Source organism: Emys orbicularis, chromosome 2 (genome assembly GCF_028017835.1).
Source record: "Emys orbicularis isolate rEmyOrb1 chromosome 2, rEmyOrb1.hap1, whole genome shotgun sequence".
Taxonomy (NCBI): Eukaryota; Metazoa; Chordata; order Testudines; family Emydidae; genus Emys; species Emys orbicularis.
The window spans coordinates 124,017,442-124,038,736 of NC_088684.1; the positions used below are offsets into that span (position 1 = coordinate 124,017,442).

The window sequence follows — 21,295 nt, forward strand, 5'->3', positions numbered from 1 at the left end:
ACTCTTAGTCACTCTTTACCTGCAAGGAGAGAGCCTTTACGGGTGAGCTTTCAAGCTGTACATGCTTCTTTATTGTCCCATTTAACTCCACTCCTCTATGTACACAGGGAAACTCCCACCACATTCCCAGACAGGATACAATAGCAAAGTCAAAATGTATCTTCAATCCCCTCCCCTGAAATACATTATTAATTTGTCTTTGGATATGTGCACAGTAAAAAGGGGATATTGCAGGCACCCAAATTGTAGGCACCCTTAATATAGATCAAAGTGTGCATAATCAGAATGTATTATAACTTCAACTGCTCCTTCCTACTAGCCCCTAACCAGCAAGCCATGCAAGTTAAAAAATGAAAACTCCAACTTCCTTAGCAACAATTTAATTATCTCACAATTCTCTACCCCTTTTCAAACACTATGGGCTTTTCTAACCCCTGCTAAGTCTGACTTGTGATCCAGATTTGCAGTCACCTCATGATAAATGGTATCTTTAGACCCAATATCAGCAAGGGTATTGATCTTTGTCTATCACCAGGAAGAGGTAATCCACCAATGCAAACAAAGTGACTTCCGTTCCATACCTGATTTGTAGCCATATTGACAAAGATCAATGAAATCTGAAACAAAACCAGGCTACTGTGAAAATTGCCTCACCACAACCTTTTCCATCACCTTAACCAAAAAACAGAGAAAGCAGTAAATGGCCAGATCACAAGCATCAAGCAACGGTTTCCTGTGCTGTGACCATACACTAGTTTACTTAAAGGAACACGGCAATGTGCTTTCCTTTAAGGAGGCAATGACGACCTCTACCAACACTCTGGTCCACCAGCTTGAGCACAAGTTGTCACTGAGTGCCCCCAATATCTCCAGTGCCACTGGAGAGCAAAAACCTGAGGAGAAAGTGACAAGCCAAGATATTTCAAGGTTTTCCCGAACATCCAGTTATTTATACATCTGTCAAATTAAAAATCAAATTATTTTGTCCCTCCTATTCAATCCAAAGCTGCCCATTCAATATTCAGTAGCCCGCACCCTATACCAGCAAAAACTTTCAGCTGACAAAACCTCATTTAGTGCTTTGCTTATAGCAGAAGGTTCAGCTCATCTGGAACTGCTGGATTCATTAATTTCAATCCTACATTTAAATCACAGCTTTTAATTTTCAACTACAAAGAATAAGTGGACATCCGTTTTAAGGAGGAGGATTTAAACAAAAAAAAATCATGACCTCCACCCATAAGAGATGTGGAAGTTAGCTATCAATTTCTAACTGACTCTGTAACAGTTGCATTTCTTGCACCAAAGTTTGTATGTTATTCACTCACACCCACTTTGTTTGTTTATCTAAATTAAGGTCATGTCACAACCATGTCAGGTAGGTTCAAAGTGAGGTTCAGATATAAACTGCTAGCTGGAGTTGCCAAAGCCCTGCTGCTGAACAGGGGACAATAGGATGCCTTAGCTAGAGCCCTGATCAGCTGCGACCCTTACCCAACAGGGGAGTGTGCTCTGTTGCAAACTTTGAAGTCCATGTACAGGGTTTGAAAACCCTGAAGGAACATGTCCAAAAACTGCAAGACTAGCACTTCAGATTATCTAAAGGAGGTGTGTGTCAGACCTCCATACAATGGACATTGCATGTACCTGAAGGAAATGATTTCTCTCCAAGCTATAGAAACTTTTACTGATTTTCAGTGCGAATGTATTCACGATTCTCCCATAGTGAACTAAATTTTTGCCATGAACAGCATACAATTCTGAATATTCAGTTATCCATGGGAGGAAAAAAAAAAAAAAAAAACCACACAACAAGCTTTCAGTTGCAGTGACTGACTAGACTGAAGTCATGTTGACATGACTTAACTCAGCAGCACCACCCCTCATGAATCAGAGAGACAGCTCCAGGTTAGAAACTATGGGTATGTCTACACTAGAAACTTAAGTCAACCTATATTAGGTCGACTTACTGCCCATATCCACACTACCCTCCTTGGGTCAGTGGTGTGCGTCTTCACCAGAAGCACTTCCACCAACCTAAGAGGAGCAGCGTGGGGAGCTGAGTCTCTGGTCTCAGGGCTTCTCGCCTCTCTGTTCCTTGCCAGGAGTGGTGGGGAAGCTACCCAGGGCTTCTTGCCTCCCTGTTCCCCACCAGGAGGAAGCCACCTGGGGCTTGTCACCCCCAGGGAGCAGGGTACAGCCGCCCCAGCTTCTCAGCACTCCTCTTCCCCCACCAGGAGCCAGGCAGCCTTGTTAATTTCACAGCTTCAGCATGGAGCCATGAAATTGACAAGACAGACAACTTTCCCTGAGGGGAGCCAGAAGTCATCCAGGCTTCTCACCCCAACTTCCCACCAGGAGCGGGCTTCCCACTAGGAGCCGTCCAGCTCTCCAAGTGGGGGGGGGGGGCCAGCTGGGCTCTAGCTGCCCACAGTTCCTGCTGTGAAATTGACAAGACAGCCAACAGCTGATGTAAGTAATGCAGTTTCTACACAGACCCAGACCCGTGGGCTTGTCTACCGGGGGGGATCTACCAGTGCCAACCAATGCACTGGTGGTCGATTTAGCAGGTCTAGCAAAGACCCGCTAAATCAATCACAGATCGCTCTCCCATCAACTCCTGTACTCCATTGATCGAAAAGAGTAGGGGGAGTCGATGGGAGAGCATCTCCCGTCAACATTGTGTAGTGTGGACCCCACGCTAAATAGATCTAAGCTACATCGTTTTGAGTTATGCTAGTCACGTAACTCCATCTAAGCTACGCAATTGGAATTTCCCCTGCAGTGTAGCCAAGGCCTGTGTCACCCTAACTACACTGACATAAGCCCTAAGCTTCTCGTGGAGGTGGAGTTATGTCAGTGTAGTGGAGCACCAGAGTGGACTTGATTTAAATCACTAGTCAGGAAGACTCGATTTAATCATGGTTTTCTACATAAAAGTCCATTCTTGTTGGTTGTTATAACCTTAATACATATTATTCACAACTCAGAGATAGATGTAGGTTTCATTTTTAGAAGGTACACTATACATTTTTAAACAGTGATTTATTTTGAAAAACTTTTCAGATTAGTTTTACAGCTATAACAGAAAATTAATGATTGTTTGGTTATTTCATTTACCAAAGGTAACTGAAGCAGATATTTATGAAGTCATTAGGAGGTGAACTATCTCCAATTCAACAGGTTAATCATTAATATTTGAAGGATTTTCTTGATTTTCTAGAAGGAGAATATCACCAGACAGACATTTAAATTGTTTTAAATAACTAAAAACAAAACAACAACAACAACAACAACAACAACAACGTTAAGTATTCTGGATTTTTTTCTTCAACAGCAAACATATAATATTTTGACAAAACAAGCATATGTCCCTCACTTCTCACATTTATCTCCAGACTTCTTCTCCTTGTCCAGATCTAGTCCTCCCCCAACAATCTTCTATTCATTGAACTCTTTGAAATTTTGCACTTTTAGAGAGAGATAAGGGATTGACTGTGTACACAAATTTGCAGAAGGACAATATAGAGTTGAGGTCTGTTATTTCTCACCTCTATATATTATGTATTTAAAAACATTTTTGCTGTTAACAAGCATGTTACCTCTGGAGACACAAATCCACAGTTTGAGAACTGCAAATCTAAGCATCTCTGATGCTTCTTCTAGACTGAGCATTGAGGCCCATTGGGTAGATAGAAAGATTAACCTAAATAATCTATATAGAAGCCTCTAGAACCCCATAATACTGAGTCCCTAATCCATTAACTACTGGAACTCATTTACAAAGGTTTTCTTAAACATTATATGAATATATCGTCTCATACTACAGAATTAGAATTTATAATCCCTATTCCGTGATGAGATATCTTTGAGCTATAATGTATCTTAATTAAAACTCTTTAGATATGCTTTTTGAGGAAAAAACCTTTTATCAAAGAAATAAAATCCCTTTTTTTTTTTTTTAACTGATTTTTATCCACCCTGTGGAGCACTTACATCAGTGGGAGCAAGGCTGTAGTGCGTACACTAACATAATTAGGTCGATGTAAGCTGCCTTATGTTGGCCTGTGTAGCGTAGACCAGGCCTATGCTTTACTGTCTTGTCCTCTATACCTCACTACCTACACCAAACCAAAAGGCAGCTTTCTAGCCACCAAATAATAGTCCAAACCTGCAATGTTAGATATCGATTCACAGCAAAGAAAATCCTCCTCATGAACAGAATTTATTCACACACGTTAGCAAGAAAAAAAAACCTTTGTTAAACTGCAGTGAAGGTTGAGACTGTAGTTGGTGAAGGTTGAGACTGTAGATCAGATGATTATTAAGAACCAAGGACATTCAAATTTAAGTTCAATCTTAAAACACATTAAAAACATGGAAATATTTTTGCTGCCAATCCAGACATCATTAACTCCCCTGCTGTGGCAACACCAGCCTCATATCTATTTCTTTCATACCTACTTTACAAGATGTTTTTAAGATCAAGTATTTTTGGAGAGTTTTAGGGCTTTAAATTTGAATGAGCAACTACTAGTAAAGTAACACAAAGGTGTACCACAAAAAGTTTGATTTTGCAACTGCTTTCATACACTTCTCTCAGACACCAAGTGTGATGCTTTGTCAGTACTCTAAACTTTGTTCTTTTCATCCGTGTGCTTTAAATCATGGTTTGAGCTGCCGCAGTTTACAGACATAGATATGCCAAGCTAGCGTGTCTATGTAGACAAACCTCACAGTTTTCTTCACTGCCAACTCTTCAGGATTCTGGCCTTCAACTGAAGACTTCCAGCATCTGATGTTAATTCTTTTAGAACAAATCCTCCCTGTCAGATTACAATTTAGGGCTACTGTTATGCATATCACCTTGCAGAACAAAAGGCCTAAGCATATCGGTAAGCATGCTTAAAAGAGAGGAAAAACCCGTGCTCCAAGCTCTGATATTTAACTCCCAAAGGCTTCATTGAGGACAAACATCTTATTAGCAAGTTTAGCAAAGTTGTGAGATGAGGAAGCCTGCAACTGATCCATCATTATCACTGTGGAAGATTAAAAACAACAACAACAAAAACACTTGTCTCAAAACAATTGAAATATATATATGCTTATAAGGCAGGGGTAGCCAAGTTGTTCCACCAACTAAAAGGAACAGTGGCATCTTGCCAAGAGCCCAGATTGCAGCCACCTTCACCTTTAATCTGAAACTGCTCAGATTATGATAGAGGATTACATACTGGGGTTACACCTCTTTGATGTACAGTATTACAGATGTGAGCCATCCCGGGCTTCAGCAGCAGGTAAAGAGAAGGGGCCTGATCCAGAAAGTCAGCTTCAGCATCACATCAACCCCCAGCCAGTACAGAACACAAAAACATGGAAGCCGCACTCGATATAATCCAGTTTCACAAATATCACAAGATTCAAGTCCTTACTTATCACAAAAGGCTATGACCGATGAATAGGGATTTTGATTGTACTGCACATTGCTGGACCTCTTATTGCACTGAGTAATGTACAGCAGAGAGTATCATGGACAAGGCTACATCACTCTTTATTTGAACCAACATAGTCACTATGCATCCTACAACAATAAGTAGCCAGCTCTACAATGACCAATCATGCTGCTAACAGGTAAGTTGTGCAAAAATTAAAAATCCACTTTTAATTCACATTTACAGGGTTTTGAATCACAACCATAATACTGTAAACATATTGCTTCCTCTTTTCTATCAGATTATAATTTGCTTTAGGAGAGCTTCTGTAGGGGTCAGGGTAGGAAAGAGACCAAAAGAAGTGTTTACTTGTCAAAGAAGCAATATCGCTATATAAATTTCTAGTTAGGAGACTGCCTCACTGACCTAATTAACCTTCAAATATTAAAACTATATGAGGTTCTCATTAAATTTCAAGTTAGACTGTGGTCCACATAAAAATCAAGTCATAATTCGTAAGAGGTTTCAATTTTTCTACTTTATTTATCTTAAAGCAAAAAAGATGTGCTGAACTGAGTATCAAGAAGCTGTTTAAACAACTTAAGTACAAACGTGTAGCTTTTCCTCACTAAAATAAGGAAACAGGGATGGTATTGTTTTGATTAAACTGAAGTTGTAGAGATTAGAATTACAAATTTTGTTCTAGTGCTGCCTATTTTCTAATGCTTTTTCAACAATTCTCCTTTGACTAGACCAGCCATTAGAAAGAGAATGAGCCCCCATTTATTTTAGTTCTTGCTTACTCTCTCATTCCCTTTGGGTCAGAAGCAGATTCCTACATGGGATATAAACAGATAAAACCAGTCTGCGTTCAGATTACATAATATAAAAGCATCAATACTTTTAAAAGCATCAATTATGTTTGATATTTTATGCAAATTAGCATCTAACACTTTAGGGTCTGATCCTGAAAAGAGCTGCAGATATCTACTCAGCACCTTGTGGGATCCATCCAATCATTTTAAAATAAAGTTGGCACAACCGTTTGAATGCTTGCAGAGAGAGGAGTGGGTTAAAGGAGCTAAATTAATTCTATGCAATGTAAGCCTAGAAACAGAATGGGGGTTGGGGGCGAAGACCCCATTCCCTACCCTCATGCACAGAGAGCCTAATACAGCTACAGGTGACTACAAGAAGAGGTCATCTTTACCTCTTAATATCTTTGTTTGGGGACTGACCCTACTCTACTGGTCCACCAGACACATGGTGCACATGCAGAGGGAGGAGAAAATATCTAACTCCTCAATAACGTGAGTTGTGCATGAATGGACTGGGGAAAGCAGGATGCCTCTTTGTTTAGAGGCAAAGCATAATCTGACTCAAAAACTTTGTGCTGTTACAGCACGGATCTCTCAGATCTTTGATGAAATACAAATTATTATCCTGCAACAACTCTATTCCATTCCACTCTTACTCTGTGGAAAAAGGTTTTTTATGCTCAAGGAAGTTTTTAAAACAATACTTGTGTTACAGGAAAGAAATCTGTTATTAGTGGCTGGTGTCTAAAAGACATTCCCAAAATAAATACATTTTAAAAGACATATTTTGACCCTACAACTCTAGGACGGGCAGCTAAGTAAATGAGAATTTTGGGAATCTGTAGTGGGAAGGTGGCTGTTGGGGTGGGGATTATTTTAATTATTTTAATTTTTTTGGTTGAGAACTATGGGCAGGGATAGCATGGTATACACCAGAGGTGTTTTTTGCCAAGTAAAATCATGGTTTTTATTGCCCCAAGAAAGACTAAATTAGCCCCAGTTTAAGGCATCTTCTAGTTTAAAAACTGTGTTGTTAATGCACAGCCTATTACACTTAGTTTTAGTTACGTATCCAAACTGCAGTTACATAAGGCAGTAGATTCATAGATTTAGGGTTACACAAATAAAAAGTAGAACTGCAGCGGGCATAATACTAATCTGTAATAATGCTGAGCCTTGGAATGTCTGGATACATTTTGGTTTGATATTTTCTCAAGGAAGTTATACATGTCATAACTCATTTAGGTTCTCAGTATTACAAAAGCCAAAACATTCAATTATATGAAAACAACAATTCAGGAGTTGTAGGCTTGAAGCACTGAGCAGTCAGAAGCATGCAGAGTCCAGGTCCACTTGATCATGCAATATTCTGTAGCAGAAGACCAACTTTGATGTAGTGGATAAACCAGAGCTCCCTGAACTGTGGGGCACACCCCCATAAGGGGAGGGTGAGGAGGGAGCACCACCTAGCTCCACTCCCCAGCCTCGTCGCCCTTACCCCTGTCAGTGTTCCTCCTCCCAGAGCTGCAGCCCCGCTGCCAGCTCCAGCTCAGGGGCAGGAGGGTGCGAGGAATAAAGTTAAGAAGTTTGGGGACCACTGGGATAGACGGAGCCTGTTTCTCAGTTCTGAATGGATGTACCCAAAGTTTGAAAAGATTCATTATGTGCTTGCTGAATTTGCTGGACACGAATGCAATTATTTTTTTCCCAGTTTCCCAGTGTAAACTGGGTTTAAGCTAGTATTTCCCATCACCATGTCCTAAACTCGTTTTTCCCCAGAAAACGGTCAACCCTGACCATAGATCTGATCCAAAGGCCATGGAAGTCAATTGAAATACACCCACTGACTTCGGGCTATTAGTCATTCAGTGTCTCATCAAGGGAATACAAGTTACAGGACCAAATTTACCTTTGACAACTCCTCAATGGAGTTACACACTTAAGCCAGAGGTATATTTCATGCATAAATTCACACATTTTGTCTGTCTAAAAAGACAAGCGTACACGTATATACCATACTATTTTCAGTTTTTACCCTAAAAACCAAGCCTAGATATAATTAAAAAGAATTCTACTTCTGAATATTCGTTTGAAAGTTTTACTGACTTCATAAAAAATTGTCAACTGTCACACTAAGAAATGGTTGGCCTCATTTGGGAATGAATAGTTTCAGCAATCAACCCATGGCGACAAAAGCCAGTTGGGAGAAATTCTAGTTTCCTACCAATAGAAAACCTACAGGCGTGCTGCAGTGTCAAATTCAACAATTCCCCACCCCAGGCAATTTTTATTTAAAGGCTAAAACAGATGTTGATTTTAGAGACAGATTTGTTTCTTTTTAAATGCAAATTATTGAATATTAAATAGCAATATTTTGAAAAACGGAGGGAGAGTAAGACAGTTTGCTTCAGTCACATTCTTACAGAATTTATATCAGCTGCAGCCATGCCACTTACAGTTGTGAAGACAACATCTAAGCTGAACAGGGTAAGGTCTAGTTAGCACTTGAACGGGAGATCTTCAAATAAAATCCAGGTTGTGGCAAAAGTGGCACTGACAATTCAGTGGTTTTGAGTCAATGACCATGCATGGCATTGTTGAGGAAGGGGCACAGGGTGCCTTTACAGGTACTATCTTACATCTAAGACTCAACATGGGATCACAGTTATTGTTATTTTTCAAAATAGGGGTGTTCGCATGGGCACTACAACAAGTGACGTTTGGGAGTTATTCTACCTACCTAAATTCCCACTAGAATATCAACTGGACAAATATTGTTATTCATTTCCAGCCCACAAATGTTGCTTTGTGCAGTTAAGGCAGCTGTCACATTCCAGCAGCAATTGACGCTGTTCCTTGTATGCATATGTAATGTAATTTATATTTATAACATGCTTTGTGGTAAAAGAATATATTTAACTTTAACATTATGCCACCAAATAAAAACTGAAACTGTGGTTTAGATAGCATAACACCTTAAACTTGAATGGTTAACTACAGTAGTCCATGTGGGTTTAATCCTAGCCACACCGGCTGAAAAAAATGAACCACACCATTAGATTTTTATGTGGATTTATTTTTGGAGGACAAGTCCCATATAACACAATGTATTTGAAGCCCAAGAGCAGAAAGCTCTAAAGAATTTCAAACCGAACAAGCAAGTGACAGACTACCTTCCATGAGATGTTAATACTGCAGCAACCATTAGAATAAACTGATTGCCCCAAAGTTTCTGAAGGCCAAAAACTTTGTAAAGAGTTCAAATACATTCATTATGTAGGGTTTTTTTTTTTAAATGAAGTATTAATAGTCAATTGGGTGGTGGAAGCGGGTCACATTTCTCTCATACAATTAGCAGCACAGTTTCAGCTTCCTGGCTTTTTTTTTTAAATGGCTGCCAGGTAAGCCATCCAAAAATCCACCTTTAAAAAGGTGTTAGCATGGAGGAAGGTTCCATCAGTCTGCTCATTGAAGGGCTGATTCAATTCCAACAGGAATGGAACAGGCCCCAAGTGCCAAAATCTGTTCCCATTTTAACCAAAGAAGCTTTTGCCATGAACTCCAATGGCACAGAGCATCCAGCTCCCAATTCAACACCAGAGAAGTTCTGCAAGAGTTGTTTAGATACAGGTGCACAATGTGCATTTTTGGCCCAGAAGTTTTTTTAAATTAAACACTAAAATAATATCTTGTCAATCAATTTCTTCAAATTGTGTGTCTTAAAATCAAAGGGAAGTGCAAAAATGAGGACTTGATTTGAAGGTAATCAGAGGTTAAACTATACTTCAAAATTAAACAATTTAATACAAAACGGGAAGTTTTCTTTTGAGTTTCCAACACCTACAAGAATTTGTTAAGATAAAGTAGAAAACAGTGAAAAAGTGCACTTTGTGTACATTTTCTAGAAATAAATCATTTTAAGACAACTCCATAGAAACATTCACTACAGCTGTATTATATAATTAGGTCTTTAAAAAAAGCTTCCTTTACATTGTCTCATTAGACCAATAAAGCAGTAAATACTTCTCAGTCAGTAAAAGCCAGTTGCTAATATTGTTTTGTATAAGGGCTTTAGTTTCCTTTTGCCCCATTGCTATTGCCTTTATGAGGCCATGTCCAGGGTTTTTAGGTATACCAATGATACCATCATCAAGAGGGGATTTATGCACAGAACTCCAAAAGTGAGAGCTTTTGGGGATTTGGAGAAGGGCGAGTCAGAATATCAGATATTTACAATGTAAGAAAACTTGAAGAAATATAGAGAAAAAGAATACCATGTTCTATACTGCATCAGTAGTGAAATTCAGCACTTAAACATTCTAATTTAAGTACTAAATATTTACAGAATATAGCAGTATTTACAATTTACTTAATATTGAGATATTTAAATTTGAACTTCTTCATATGTACTTATAAATAATGGAAGCTAGCTAAGTGTGCACCAGGATTTGTGAGAGAACTGTAAACACTAGGTACTTGCAGCTGTTGCATATCAACTCAAGCTACAACAGCATTCCAATGTTATCAGTGTGGCTCCTCCTCCACTATTTGAAAGGCCTGCCCATACTGTAGCCCCCCGGCTTCATAACACCAACTGAGTCTTCACATCAACTGAAGTGCTGCAAACTAACAGTGATTCAATCATTTTTAACTTGCTGACAAGGAAACAAATGTAACTTCAGAGGTAGACATTTGGTCACTTTAGCATACCAAGGTTAAATGTTTCAGATCCAAACAAGATTAATGGGGTCTGGTCTCACTGAGGTGTGAGGATTTACCAATGGTTTCCCCTCTTACTGCATGATACAGAAATGTGTCCCTTACTCATAAGGGTGAAATGCCTGCAAACTGCACAGAGACTATTTTAAAACACCATAATGGAGGCTCAAACTAAATGTATATCCGAAATACATAAATGAAGAAAAAACACCAAAAAAAAAATGCCACCACGGTTAAAAAGTGTAAAAAAGGCAGTCACACACAAAAAGGCATCATTTAAAAATGGGAAGTCAAATCCTAGTGATGGAAACAGAAAGGGGCATATCTTTTTCTTTGACTTGCCACAATTTAAGAAGGCAAACCAGGAACAAATTTGGAGAGCAACTAGCTAAGGACATAAAAACTAAGGGAGAAAAAAAAATAAAAGTAAGTACATCAGAAGCAGGAAGCCTGTCAAACAATCAGTGGGGTAATCGATGATCAAGGTGCTAAAGCAGCGCTCAAGGAAGATACGGCTGTTGCAGAGAAGCTAAACGAAGTCTCTGAATCAGTCTTCACTGCAGAGGATGTAGAGGAAATCCCCACACCAGAGTCATTCTTTTTAGGTGACAGATCTGAGCAACTGTCCCAGATTGAGGTGTCAATAGAGGTGGTTTTGGAAGAAACTCAAATTAAACAAACAATAAGAAGTCACCAGGACCGGATGGTATTGACCCAAGAATTCTGAAGGAATTCAAAAATGAAATTGCGAACTACTGACTGCAGTATGAAACTTATCGCTTAAATCAGCTTTTGTACAAGGTGATAGGTATTACATTAGCCACCCTCCAATTAAAAAAAAAGCTTCAGAGAGGATCCTGGCAATTATAGACCAGTAAGCCTAATGTCAATATCAGGCAAACTAGTTGAAACTGCGTAAAAAACAAAATTATCAGACACAGATCAATATAATATGTTTGAGAAGAGGCAACGTGGCTTTTGTAAATGGAAATCATGCCTTGCCAATCTATTAGAATTCTCAGAGAATCAACAACCATGTGGACAAGGGTGATCCAGTCAACAGTGTATTTGGACTTTCAAAAAACCCTTGACAAGGTCCAGCATAGAAGGCTCTTGAGCAAAGTAAGTAGTCATGGGATAAGCGGAAAGGTCTTCATGGATCAGTAACTAGTTAAAAGATTGGGGGGGGGGGGGGGAGAAAAGTAGGAATAAGTGTCCAGTGTTCACAGTGGGCAGAGGTAAATAGCAGGATCCCAGCCCTCCCTCCCCAGATCTCTACTGGAACCTGTTCTGTTCAACATATTCATAAATGACCTGGAAAAGGGATAAACAGTGAGGTGGCAAAATTTGCAAGTGAGCCAAAGCTGGCTGCGAAGAGTTACAAAGGGTTCTCACAAAACTGGGTGACTTGAGCAAGAAAATGGCAGATGAAATTCAATGCTGATAAGTGCAAAGTAATGCACATCCAAAAACAATCCCAATTATACATACAATAATGACAGGGTCTAAATTAGCTTTTACCTCCCAAGGAAGATCTTGGAGTCATCGTGGAAAGTTCTCTGGAAAAATATCACACAATATGCTGTGGCAGTTTCCCCCCCCCCAAAAAAAAACCTAAGTGTTAGGAACCATTAAGAAAGGAATAGATAATAAGACAGAAAATATATCATAATGCCTCTATATAAATCCATGGTACGCCCACACCCTGAATACTCGTTGCAAGGGCATGCTGTGAAGACCAAAAGCATAACTGGGCTCATAAAAGAATCAGATAAGTTCATGAAGCAAAGGTCCATCGATGGCTATTAGCCAAGTTAGTCAGGGACATAACCCCATGCTCTAGATGTCCCTAAACCTCCAACTGTCAGATGCATCTGGAACAGGCCACTGTCAGAGATCTGGATGCTGAGCTAAATGGATCATTGGTCTGATGCACTATGACCATTCTTATGTAAGTGATCAGGGTACATACAATTTACATCAAACTAGAAACAGGAAGGAAAAATAAAAGAAAATAAAGTAGGAAGCTTCAAGCTAAAAACTGTTTTCTTTAAAGTGCTTGGTCGTACAGTTATATTTAAGTTAACACACCAAAGAGCTCACCTTCTCAATGACGTCTTTGGGAAAAGTGGAGTGTGTTACATTAAATAAAATAATGGAGTTGAAAACAAAAACAGTGATACAAAACCAACGAAAGAGAGAGACCTTAATAGTACATTTCTAGTTTTATGCTTATGCATAGTGTTTGGTGAACTCAATTGAAGACCACTAGTAGTCCTTGAAGAAAAAAAGGTGCCAATATTTTGCTACAGTTGTATTAAGTTATTCATTCTCTCTTTACCACAAAGTGGCACAACTTCAGAATCATGACTTCCACACTATGCCTAAAATATACAGAAGTCTAGCCAATTCCACATGTGCCACACTCTAGAAAGCCCATGTGTCACATAACATTAAGTGTCTAAAACCTGTTCCTGCCCACATAGTAACATTAACATTTCCAGCTTCAAAAACTGACTATTTTTAATCCAGTTAGATCATTCCAGTTGACTGATGTCTTAATTGTCCCAAAATTGAGACAAGAATGGAAGACTGACATATTTTACATCAAAATAAAGTTTGATATAAAGCTGAACATATTTTTCTCAACACTGCTTTCTGAAAGGTCATATGGGCAAGAAGCATTTCTCAAATAAGATCTGACAACCATGTTTGAAATGAAAGTTCTTTATTACAACTGGCATTTCTCAATATTCTGCCTACAGGCAATTTTCCTGAAAAGCGGTATTTGATGACACCAGCAGTATGGAAGCCTCATGACTCACACTGAGTTTCAGGGTCAAAAGTAATGCCACATTTCAGCAAGTGCCAAAAAGAAGCCCCAAAATGCCAGTCGCAAAAGACAAGTTTTCAGAAATCATTTCAGAGAACACATTGTTTACAGTGTGCAGATTAAGAATGCAGCATGAATAAGTTAAGGAAACCCTTTTAAGCTTTCTTTTGACCTGAAAACTCAAAGTGATTAGTCCTACAATGATCTGTTCATTTTAAAATTATTTGTACTAGCAGCACATTTTTGCCTGCATTGAAAATTTAAGAAGTCAAGTCCACTGGGAGAATGTTTCACAAGATTTTTTTTTTTTTTTTTTTTGGGGTAAACAGAGCAGTAAGGGAGAGTATACTTGGTGTTCAAAAAGCATGTTGGATCAAAGCCACTCTTACGGTTTAAGGAATAATTTAGTAACTCTGATCTAATCGGTCTCACAGCTACAATATCACGAGTATAATTGCACTATGGATTATTACTGAGTTCCATAATCCAGTAAAATAATACCTCAGCAGAAAGCTATTTAACCACATCCTTTTAAATTAAGATTTAATATTTTGGACTTTGAGGAAAGTCTGTTAAAAATAGATTCCCACCGAGCACGATGTTACTGTGCATGACTAGTCACTTAAGGCCTGATTCTGCTCACAGTGAAATCAATGGGAATAGGATCAGGCCCATAAGATGTGTTTCACTTCAACAGAGTTACTCTGTAACTTTAAATGTTACAGATCTTAAGACGAGAGTTAAACACCTCCATGATCTTAAAAATAAGACGAGCAGGACCAATGGAGAAATACTGGAAATGTGCAAGCCACATCTTGAAGTGAGCTAAGGTAAACATGCCTCCTACTAATTACATGTAGAATATAGAACTTTGCCATAAAAATGTCAAGCGACAAGTTTCTGCATTTTGTTTGCTTGGCTTTTTTTAAAAGCTGCAATTCCACACAGAGAAACGTAGCACTCTACTAGCATCCTATATTTTAAGTACATTTAAGTGTTGCAATATCTTCCTCCACTTAAAGTGCTAAACATTTTTATTAAAGGGAGAAAACTTATTACATTTTTCTTCAATTTTTTCCCAGAGTTTCGTTTTCCTGGGGGGGGGGGTGGAGGAGAGATTTCTTTTTAAGATAATAGGTTTTGTCATGTTCTAAAGTTAGAGGGATCACCCTAAGATCTGGATGCTAATATCAATACCTTACTGGACATTACCCTTGTAAATTTCAGTTTAGTAACCATGCAGTTTATTACTCATGTTCACCTTGCATAGGCATGTTTCTGGTAACACACAATTTTAGTATATCAGGGAAGCAAAGATAAAAGTGACCAGGGAAAGAATACACCAATTCCTACTGTATCTGCAGGAAATTGTAAAGATAGATAGCAACCAACACCTCCATCCATTGGTGCACCACCCAAGAGATTGATGGCCAGGGGGAGCAAGGGGTGCACTGTTTTAGAGCAGCCCTCAGAACTCTCCACCAGGGTCTTTATGAGTCACTATTTGTAACCACACTGCTTATCACAGCCAGAAATATCCGATGTGAGGGGCATCTGCTCCTTCCATGCCTCTTAGGTGAAGCCCTCCACTAGAATATAGGGGACCAGACTAGCATAGGGAATACTTCAACACTTTCCTATGCCATTTTTTGTTAATTCTGTCCTGTGTATTTACTGTATGTATTGTTGTAGCTGTGTTGGTCCCAGGATATTAGAGACGCAAGGTGAGTGAGGAAATCTCTCTTAGTGGATCTGAAGAGCTCTGTGTAAGCTTGTCTCTCTCACCAACAGAAGTTGGTCCAACAAAAAATATTACCTCATCCATCTTGTTTCTCTGTGCATTTATTGTCTGTTCACCACTACTGCTTACTGTTACACCTGTTTGCCTGAGACATAGGGTATGAAAGGGAGATGGCTACTTAATTGACTTCTAAGACTGCTACATGAAATTGGTATGATTAAATGTTGTCCATTATTTTTAATCACTAGTTTTGGATGGCATAGGCTACCAATTAATGTAGCCATTCTATTAGAGACACCTCATTATAGGGGTTTCATAATTTGGTTATTAAAACAAGTCATCCTGAGAAATATGAATCTAAAACTGAGTGAAAGGTTTTTGTTTGAAAGTGCTCAAAAATGGTATGCTAATCAATATTTGAGATTGTGTAACTCAAATTTAAGTTTGTTTTAATCCACTACATACTCCACAGTATGTACTTATCCTACTAAATTGTGTTTTAAAGCCAGGAAATTCAGTTTTTACAAGCTGTTAAGTTTTCTATCAAGTGGATAAAAGCAAAAGATTATCCCATGCCTAAATAATTATTTAGAGATTCAGAACTTTGGCATTCTATGGAGCTTCTTAAAATTAAAATAGTCATGCATTAACGTTAAAATGTGGGTGTGAGCAAGCCTGTAAAAGGCTCATGGTTTTTACTTTTATTTTATTTAAATAATGTGCAATTTGGGAAGCATACAGAAGCGCAAACACAGTTGCTACCACATTTGGGACCAAATTTGTATATTCCCACTTAACTGTGGGAGTGGAAATAATGAGTTTAGAAAAAAAGAGACATTCCTTAAGAGACCTGCTTAATTACACCTTATTGCATAGTTAAGACATTAAGTGTACAACCACCTGAAACAGTTTTAAATTTCTTTCTGATCCCAAGGTATCTATCCCCTCCCAACTAACTCCTGCAATAACTGAGCAATACTCTTGCAGTGAAAATACTGGTATGGTACATGCTAGAAACCTAAGGGAAGCATCAGAATGGAGAGAGGGAAATAGTGGTGAACCCCAGGGGTCTGTTCTGGGACCAGTCCCATTCAACATATTCATAAATGATCTGGAAAAAGGGGTAAATAGTGAGGTGGCAAAATTTGCAGATGATACAAAATTAAGATAGTTAAGACCCAGGCAGACTGCGAAGAGCTACAAAAGGATCTCTCAAAACTGGGTGACTGTGCAACAAAATGGAAGATTAAATTTAATGTTGATAAATGCAAAGTAATGCACATTGGAAAGCATAATCCCAACTATATGTATAAAATGATTGGGTCTAAATGTTCTGTTACCACTCAAGAAAGATCTTGGAGTCATTGTGAATAGTTCTCTGAAAACATCCACGCAATGTGCAGTGGCAGTCAAAAAAAGCAAATAGAATGCTGGGAATAATTAAGAAAGGGATAGCTAATAGGACAGAAAATATCATGTTGTCACTATATAAATCCATGGTACACCCACATATTGAATACTGTGTGCAAATGTGGTCGCCCCATCTCAAAAAAGATATATTGGAATTGGAAAAGGTTCAGAAAAGGGCAACAAAAATTATTAGGGGTATGGAACAGCTTCTATAGGAGGAGAGATTAACTGGGACTTTTCACCTTGGAAAAGAGACAGCTAAGGGGAGAGATGATTGAGGTCTATAAAATCATGATTGATGTAGAGAAAGCAGATAAGGAAGTGTTGTTTACTACTTCTCATAACAGAAGAACTAGGGGGCACCAAATGAAATTAATAGGCAGCAGGTTTAAAAGAAATAAAAGGAAGTATTTCTTCACACAACGCACAGTCAACCTGTGGAACTCCTTGCCAGAGGATGTTGTGAAGGCCAAGACCATAACAGGGTTCAAAAAAGAACTAAATAAATTCATGGAGGATAGGTCCATCAATGGCTATTAGCCAGGATGGGCAGATATGGTGTCCCTAACCTCTGTTTGCCAGAAGCTGGGAAATGAGCGAGAGGGGATGGATCACTTGATGATTACCTGTTCTGTTCATTCCCTCTGGGGCACCTGGCACTGGCCACTGTCGGAAGACAGGATACTGGGCTACATGGACCTTTGGTCTGACCTAGTAGGGCCATTCTTATGTTCATAAGCATCAGACCACCTGAAAAGGGAGGGGAGTTGATCTAGTGTATTACTGTTAGTAGACCTTTTTTCCAAACTGTTCATTTTGCATTTATTGGAGTAAACAAGAACTGCTGCCTCAATACTGCAGCTTTAAGTAGTACACAATAGAAAGCAAGTTTCATGGTTCAGTCAGGTCCAATAGTGGAAACATGCTGTGTTGTCATTTTCTATTAAATGGCTAATACACCTCTACCCCGATATAACACGAATTCGGATATAACGTGGTAAAGCAGTGCTGGGGGGGGAGGAGGAGGAGGGCTGCACACTCCAGCAGATCAAAGCAAGTTCGATACAAGTTCCTGCAGTTTCACCTATAATGCAGTAAGATTTTTTGGCTCCCGAGGACAGCGTTATATTGGGGTAGAGGTGTAGTACCAACTTGTAAGATACAAGATATGCACATTGAAATAAACTCACGTATTACAGGTGACCACATATTCAAATAAATGGCAGGTATTTGAATGTTCAATAGTTCTTTTCTCTCCCCTAATTTTTAAAGTGATGGACAAGGAAATTAAATGCAAACTATTTATGCAACTATATGGTTGGCATTTTACATTAAGTCAGTAACACAATTGGCATCGCATGTTTTAAAGCAGATATCACAAATACAGTGCAAAAATTAAAACAATGACTTCCCAAGTTCTGCTTGGTAAGCCACGCAGCAAAGTTTCACTAAAAATTTAGTTTTTGTGACCAAAATTTTGATATATTCTTAAAGGTTACTTTGCCTATATACACTTCCGTGGTTATTGTCTTATTCTTTCAATACAGACAGGACTGTTCCGTATAAACTGCTCAAACATCTGCAGTTGCTTTTAACAAATATTTTTTAAAATGTAAATACAGAATTTAGTTTTCAGCAATATGCGCTTCTATGAACTCACAGGAACTACTGGTGCTACCTGTACAATTACAAGCCTAAAGTGGTTGAATTTTGAAGATCCATCTTTACTACACATCTCTATGCAGCCCTGCCCTCAGCTTCATGTTTTAAGAAGAAACAGTTGAAAGCCATGTATAATATACTGCTAAGCTATTTGTATGATGCAAATTAATATTTAAGAGATCCTTTTCTGGCCTTTTCAGCCCAACAAAGAGTTGTGGAAGACAGACGTAACAATATATTAGAACTTCTGATTTAACCTTAAATGTAGATGCTAAATTTCACGTAGGAGGAGGAAAAAACTCAACATTACAGTACAACCTTCGTGACCCAAACAGCATCAGAAACACTGAATAAGCTCGGATAATGTGAGTTTTGGATAACAGGGACTTTTGCTAAAGTTGACTGATTGGTTTTCATGACTGTCTAGCCACATAAATGATAACGGAACATTAACCAGGTTTTTCGGTGGGGTTCCTGGGGTGTGGAATTTGGTACAGCAAATAAATGGGAGGGAAGATAATCATTGTAAGCTTTTCACGGCAAAGACACATCATATTTTTGTAAAGCACCTGGCACTTTGGGGGCCCTATATAATTACAAGTACACTGTAATAAATACAGGTTAACCCAGCATGTCTCTGGTGCAACTATAACAAACAGTCCACAGGTGCAGTTTTTAAAGTAAGTCCCCTGATACTCAACTGGGGATGTCTAGTTACCCCACAGGTTAGTGTTTGTCTTTCTGGTAGGCAGAGCTGACCCCGCACCCAGCCAGCCCTGTTACAGGCACACCCCTTTGCTCACCTGCATAGAAGCGGATGAGGCAGCCGGTCTCGGAGTCCATACCCTCCTCCTGCACCCTCCACGGGTCCCGGAAGCCCAGCTGGGAGAGGTAGTCGTTCTGGATCTGCAGAGGTTTCTCGTGTGCCTCCAGCCGGCGGCTGATCTCCCCGTGGAACTGCACGTACAAGGCCGGGGGCAGGGGAGACAAGGCGCTCGCCTCTCCTCCCAAGTGAGACACCTTGGAGCCGGCAGGGGCTGCCGCAGCCATCCCTACCCCGGGGGGCTCTTCTCCCGCACGCCCTGTTCGCGGAAGGGGGTGCACCGAGGGGAACTCGCCCGGCCGGTGATGGCTCCTGCCCGGCCCCACACCTGCCCCTTCCGCCGCTGGCGCAGCAGAATCCACCTCCAGCTCCTCGGAGGACGACGAGCCGCCGCCGCTGCTGTAGGGGTCCAGGCGATCGGAGACGCTCTCAGCGCTGGGGCTGAGGCTGAAGCTCTCGGTGTCGGAGCCCGCCAGCCCCAGCTCGCCCAGGAGGGAGGGGCAGGATAGCGGCGGCCCAGCCAGGTAGAGCTCGGCGGGCGGCGGCGCCCTGGGACTGAAGTCGGAGGACGAGGGACTCGGCCGGGGATCTGCCCAGCTACTCTCCCCGGCGCTGCCACTCAGTGCCAGGCGGCCGGGTCGGGCCGCCTCCCCGTTGTCCCCCGGCGGTTGCCGGGCCAACTCGTGCCGGGTCCCCCGGCGGCTTCTCGGCCTCTCATCGTGCTCCGGCCGCTGCTGCCTTGCCGGCGGGGGGTCGAGCGGTGTCAGGCTGCCCAGGTCTGCTACAGCCGCGGCGCCGGAGAGTGTCTCCCCCGAGAATGCTGCCGCCTCCTGCTGGGGCTGCGAGCTCGCCTTACCCAGCACCCGGACCACACCGGCGCCACCCCTGTGGCCCAGTTGCAGCAGCCGGGCCGCCACCTCGGCCGCCGTGGTCTCCAGCGTGCAGAGCACCGGTCGAAGGTAGGACATGTGGCGCTCGTAGACATGGACGCAGCCCCGCTGCAGGTCCCGCCGCACCCAGTCCCGCTCTGGGGGCTGCAGTGGCTGCAGCTGCCGGGGCGGCTTCAGCAGCAGCGCTTTCCTGTCCAGGCTGCGGGTGCCAAGCGAGGCAGGGGCAGCCGGGGAAGAGGAGGAGGAGGCGGCGGCGGCGGCTGCAGAAAGATTCCTCTTCAGCCTCCCCCTCCTCAGCAGCAGGGAGTTGGCGCTGCTGCCCCGGCCGGGAGCAGCCTGAGTCCCGTTGGCCACCAGCGCAGCGTGGGGAGCGAAGCCTCCAGCGGCCCCTCGCCTCCTCCGCGGCCCCCCGGCTGCTTTGCCTTCTCGGTGCCCGGCCTCGGCGCCGCCCGGCTGCTCCACGCTGCTCTCCGTGCCCGGCGTACCCCGGCTCCTCTCGCCCGGGGAGCTGCCCTGCTGCTCCACGCTGCTGCTGCTCCGCGCCGCCGCCGGCGGGGCTTCTCTCGCTCGCTGCTGCGCGGGCTCCATTGCCCGGGGGGCTGGGGATGCCGCCTCCTCCCCGGGGCAGCGCCGCTCAGAGCCCGGAGGAGGAGGGGGGCGGGGAAACAGAACAGAGAGAGGCGCCGCGCTCCAGAGGCGGATTATGTAGCAATTGGGAACATTCCGTCGGTCGGTGTCTCCGCGCGTTCGGCTCAGCCGCGCTCCACAGCTGTCGCGAGCGCCATTAGGGACAGAGAGAGGAGCCGCCTTCCCGCCTCCCCTCCCCGGAGCCTCATGAATATTAAGCAACCCCAACCTTCTATTTACAATAGCATTCAGGGAGGAGCGAAGGGGGCGGGCTCATGAATACTCGTCCCAGGTTGACGCCATCCCTGGCGCGGTGGGGCGGGGCGCCGATGATAAATTC

At 41.7% G+C, this 21,295-nt stretch overlaps 1 protein-coding gene across 1 annotated transcript in view; it reads right to left on the minus strand.

Moving 5' to 3' along the window:
• PHLPP1 (PH domain and leucine rich repeat protein phosphatase 1) overlaps positions 1-20,916 on the minus strand; it is a 251,059-nt gene extending 230,143 nt beyond the window's left edge. Inside the window, exon 1 of the mRNA XM_065398984.1 lies at positions 19,419-20,916. Coding sequence (XP_065255056.1) covers positions 19,419-20,916 — 1,498 coding nt within the window. The remainder of the gene's footprint in view (positions 1-19,418) is intronic.
• Between the last annotated feature and the right edge of the window lie 379 nt (positions 20,917-21,295).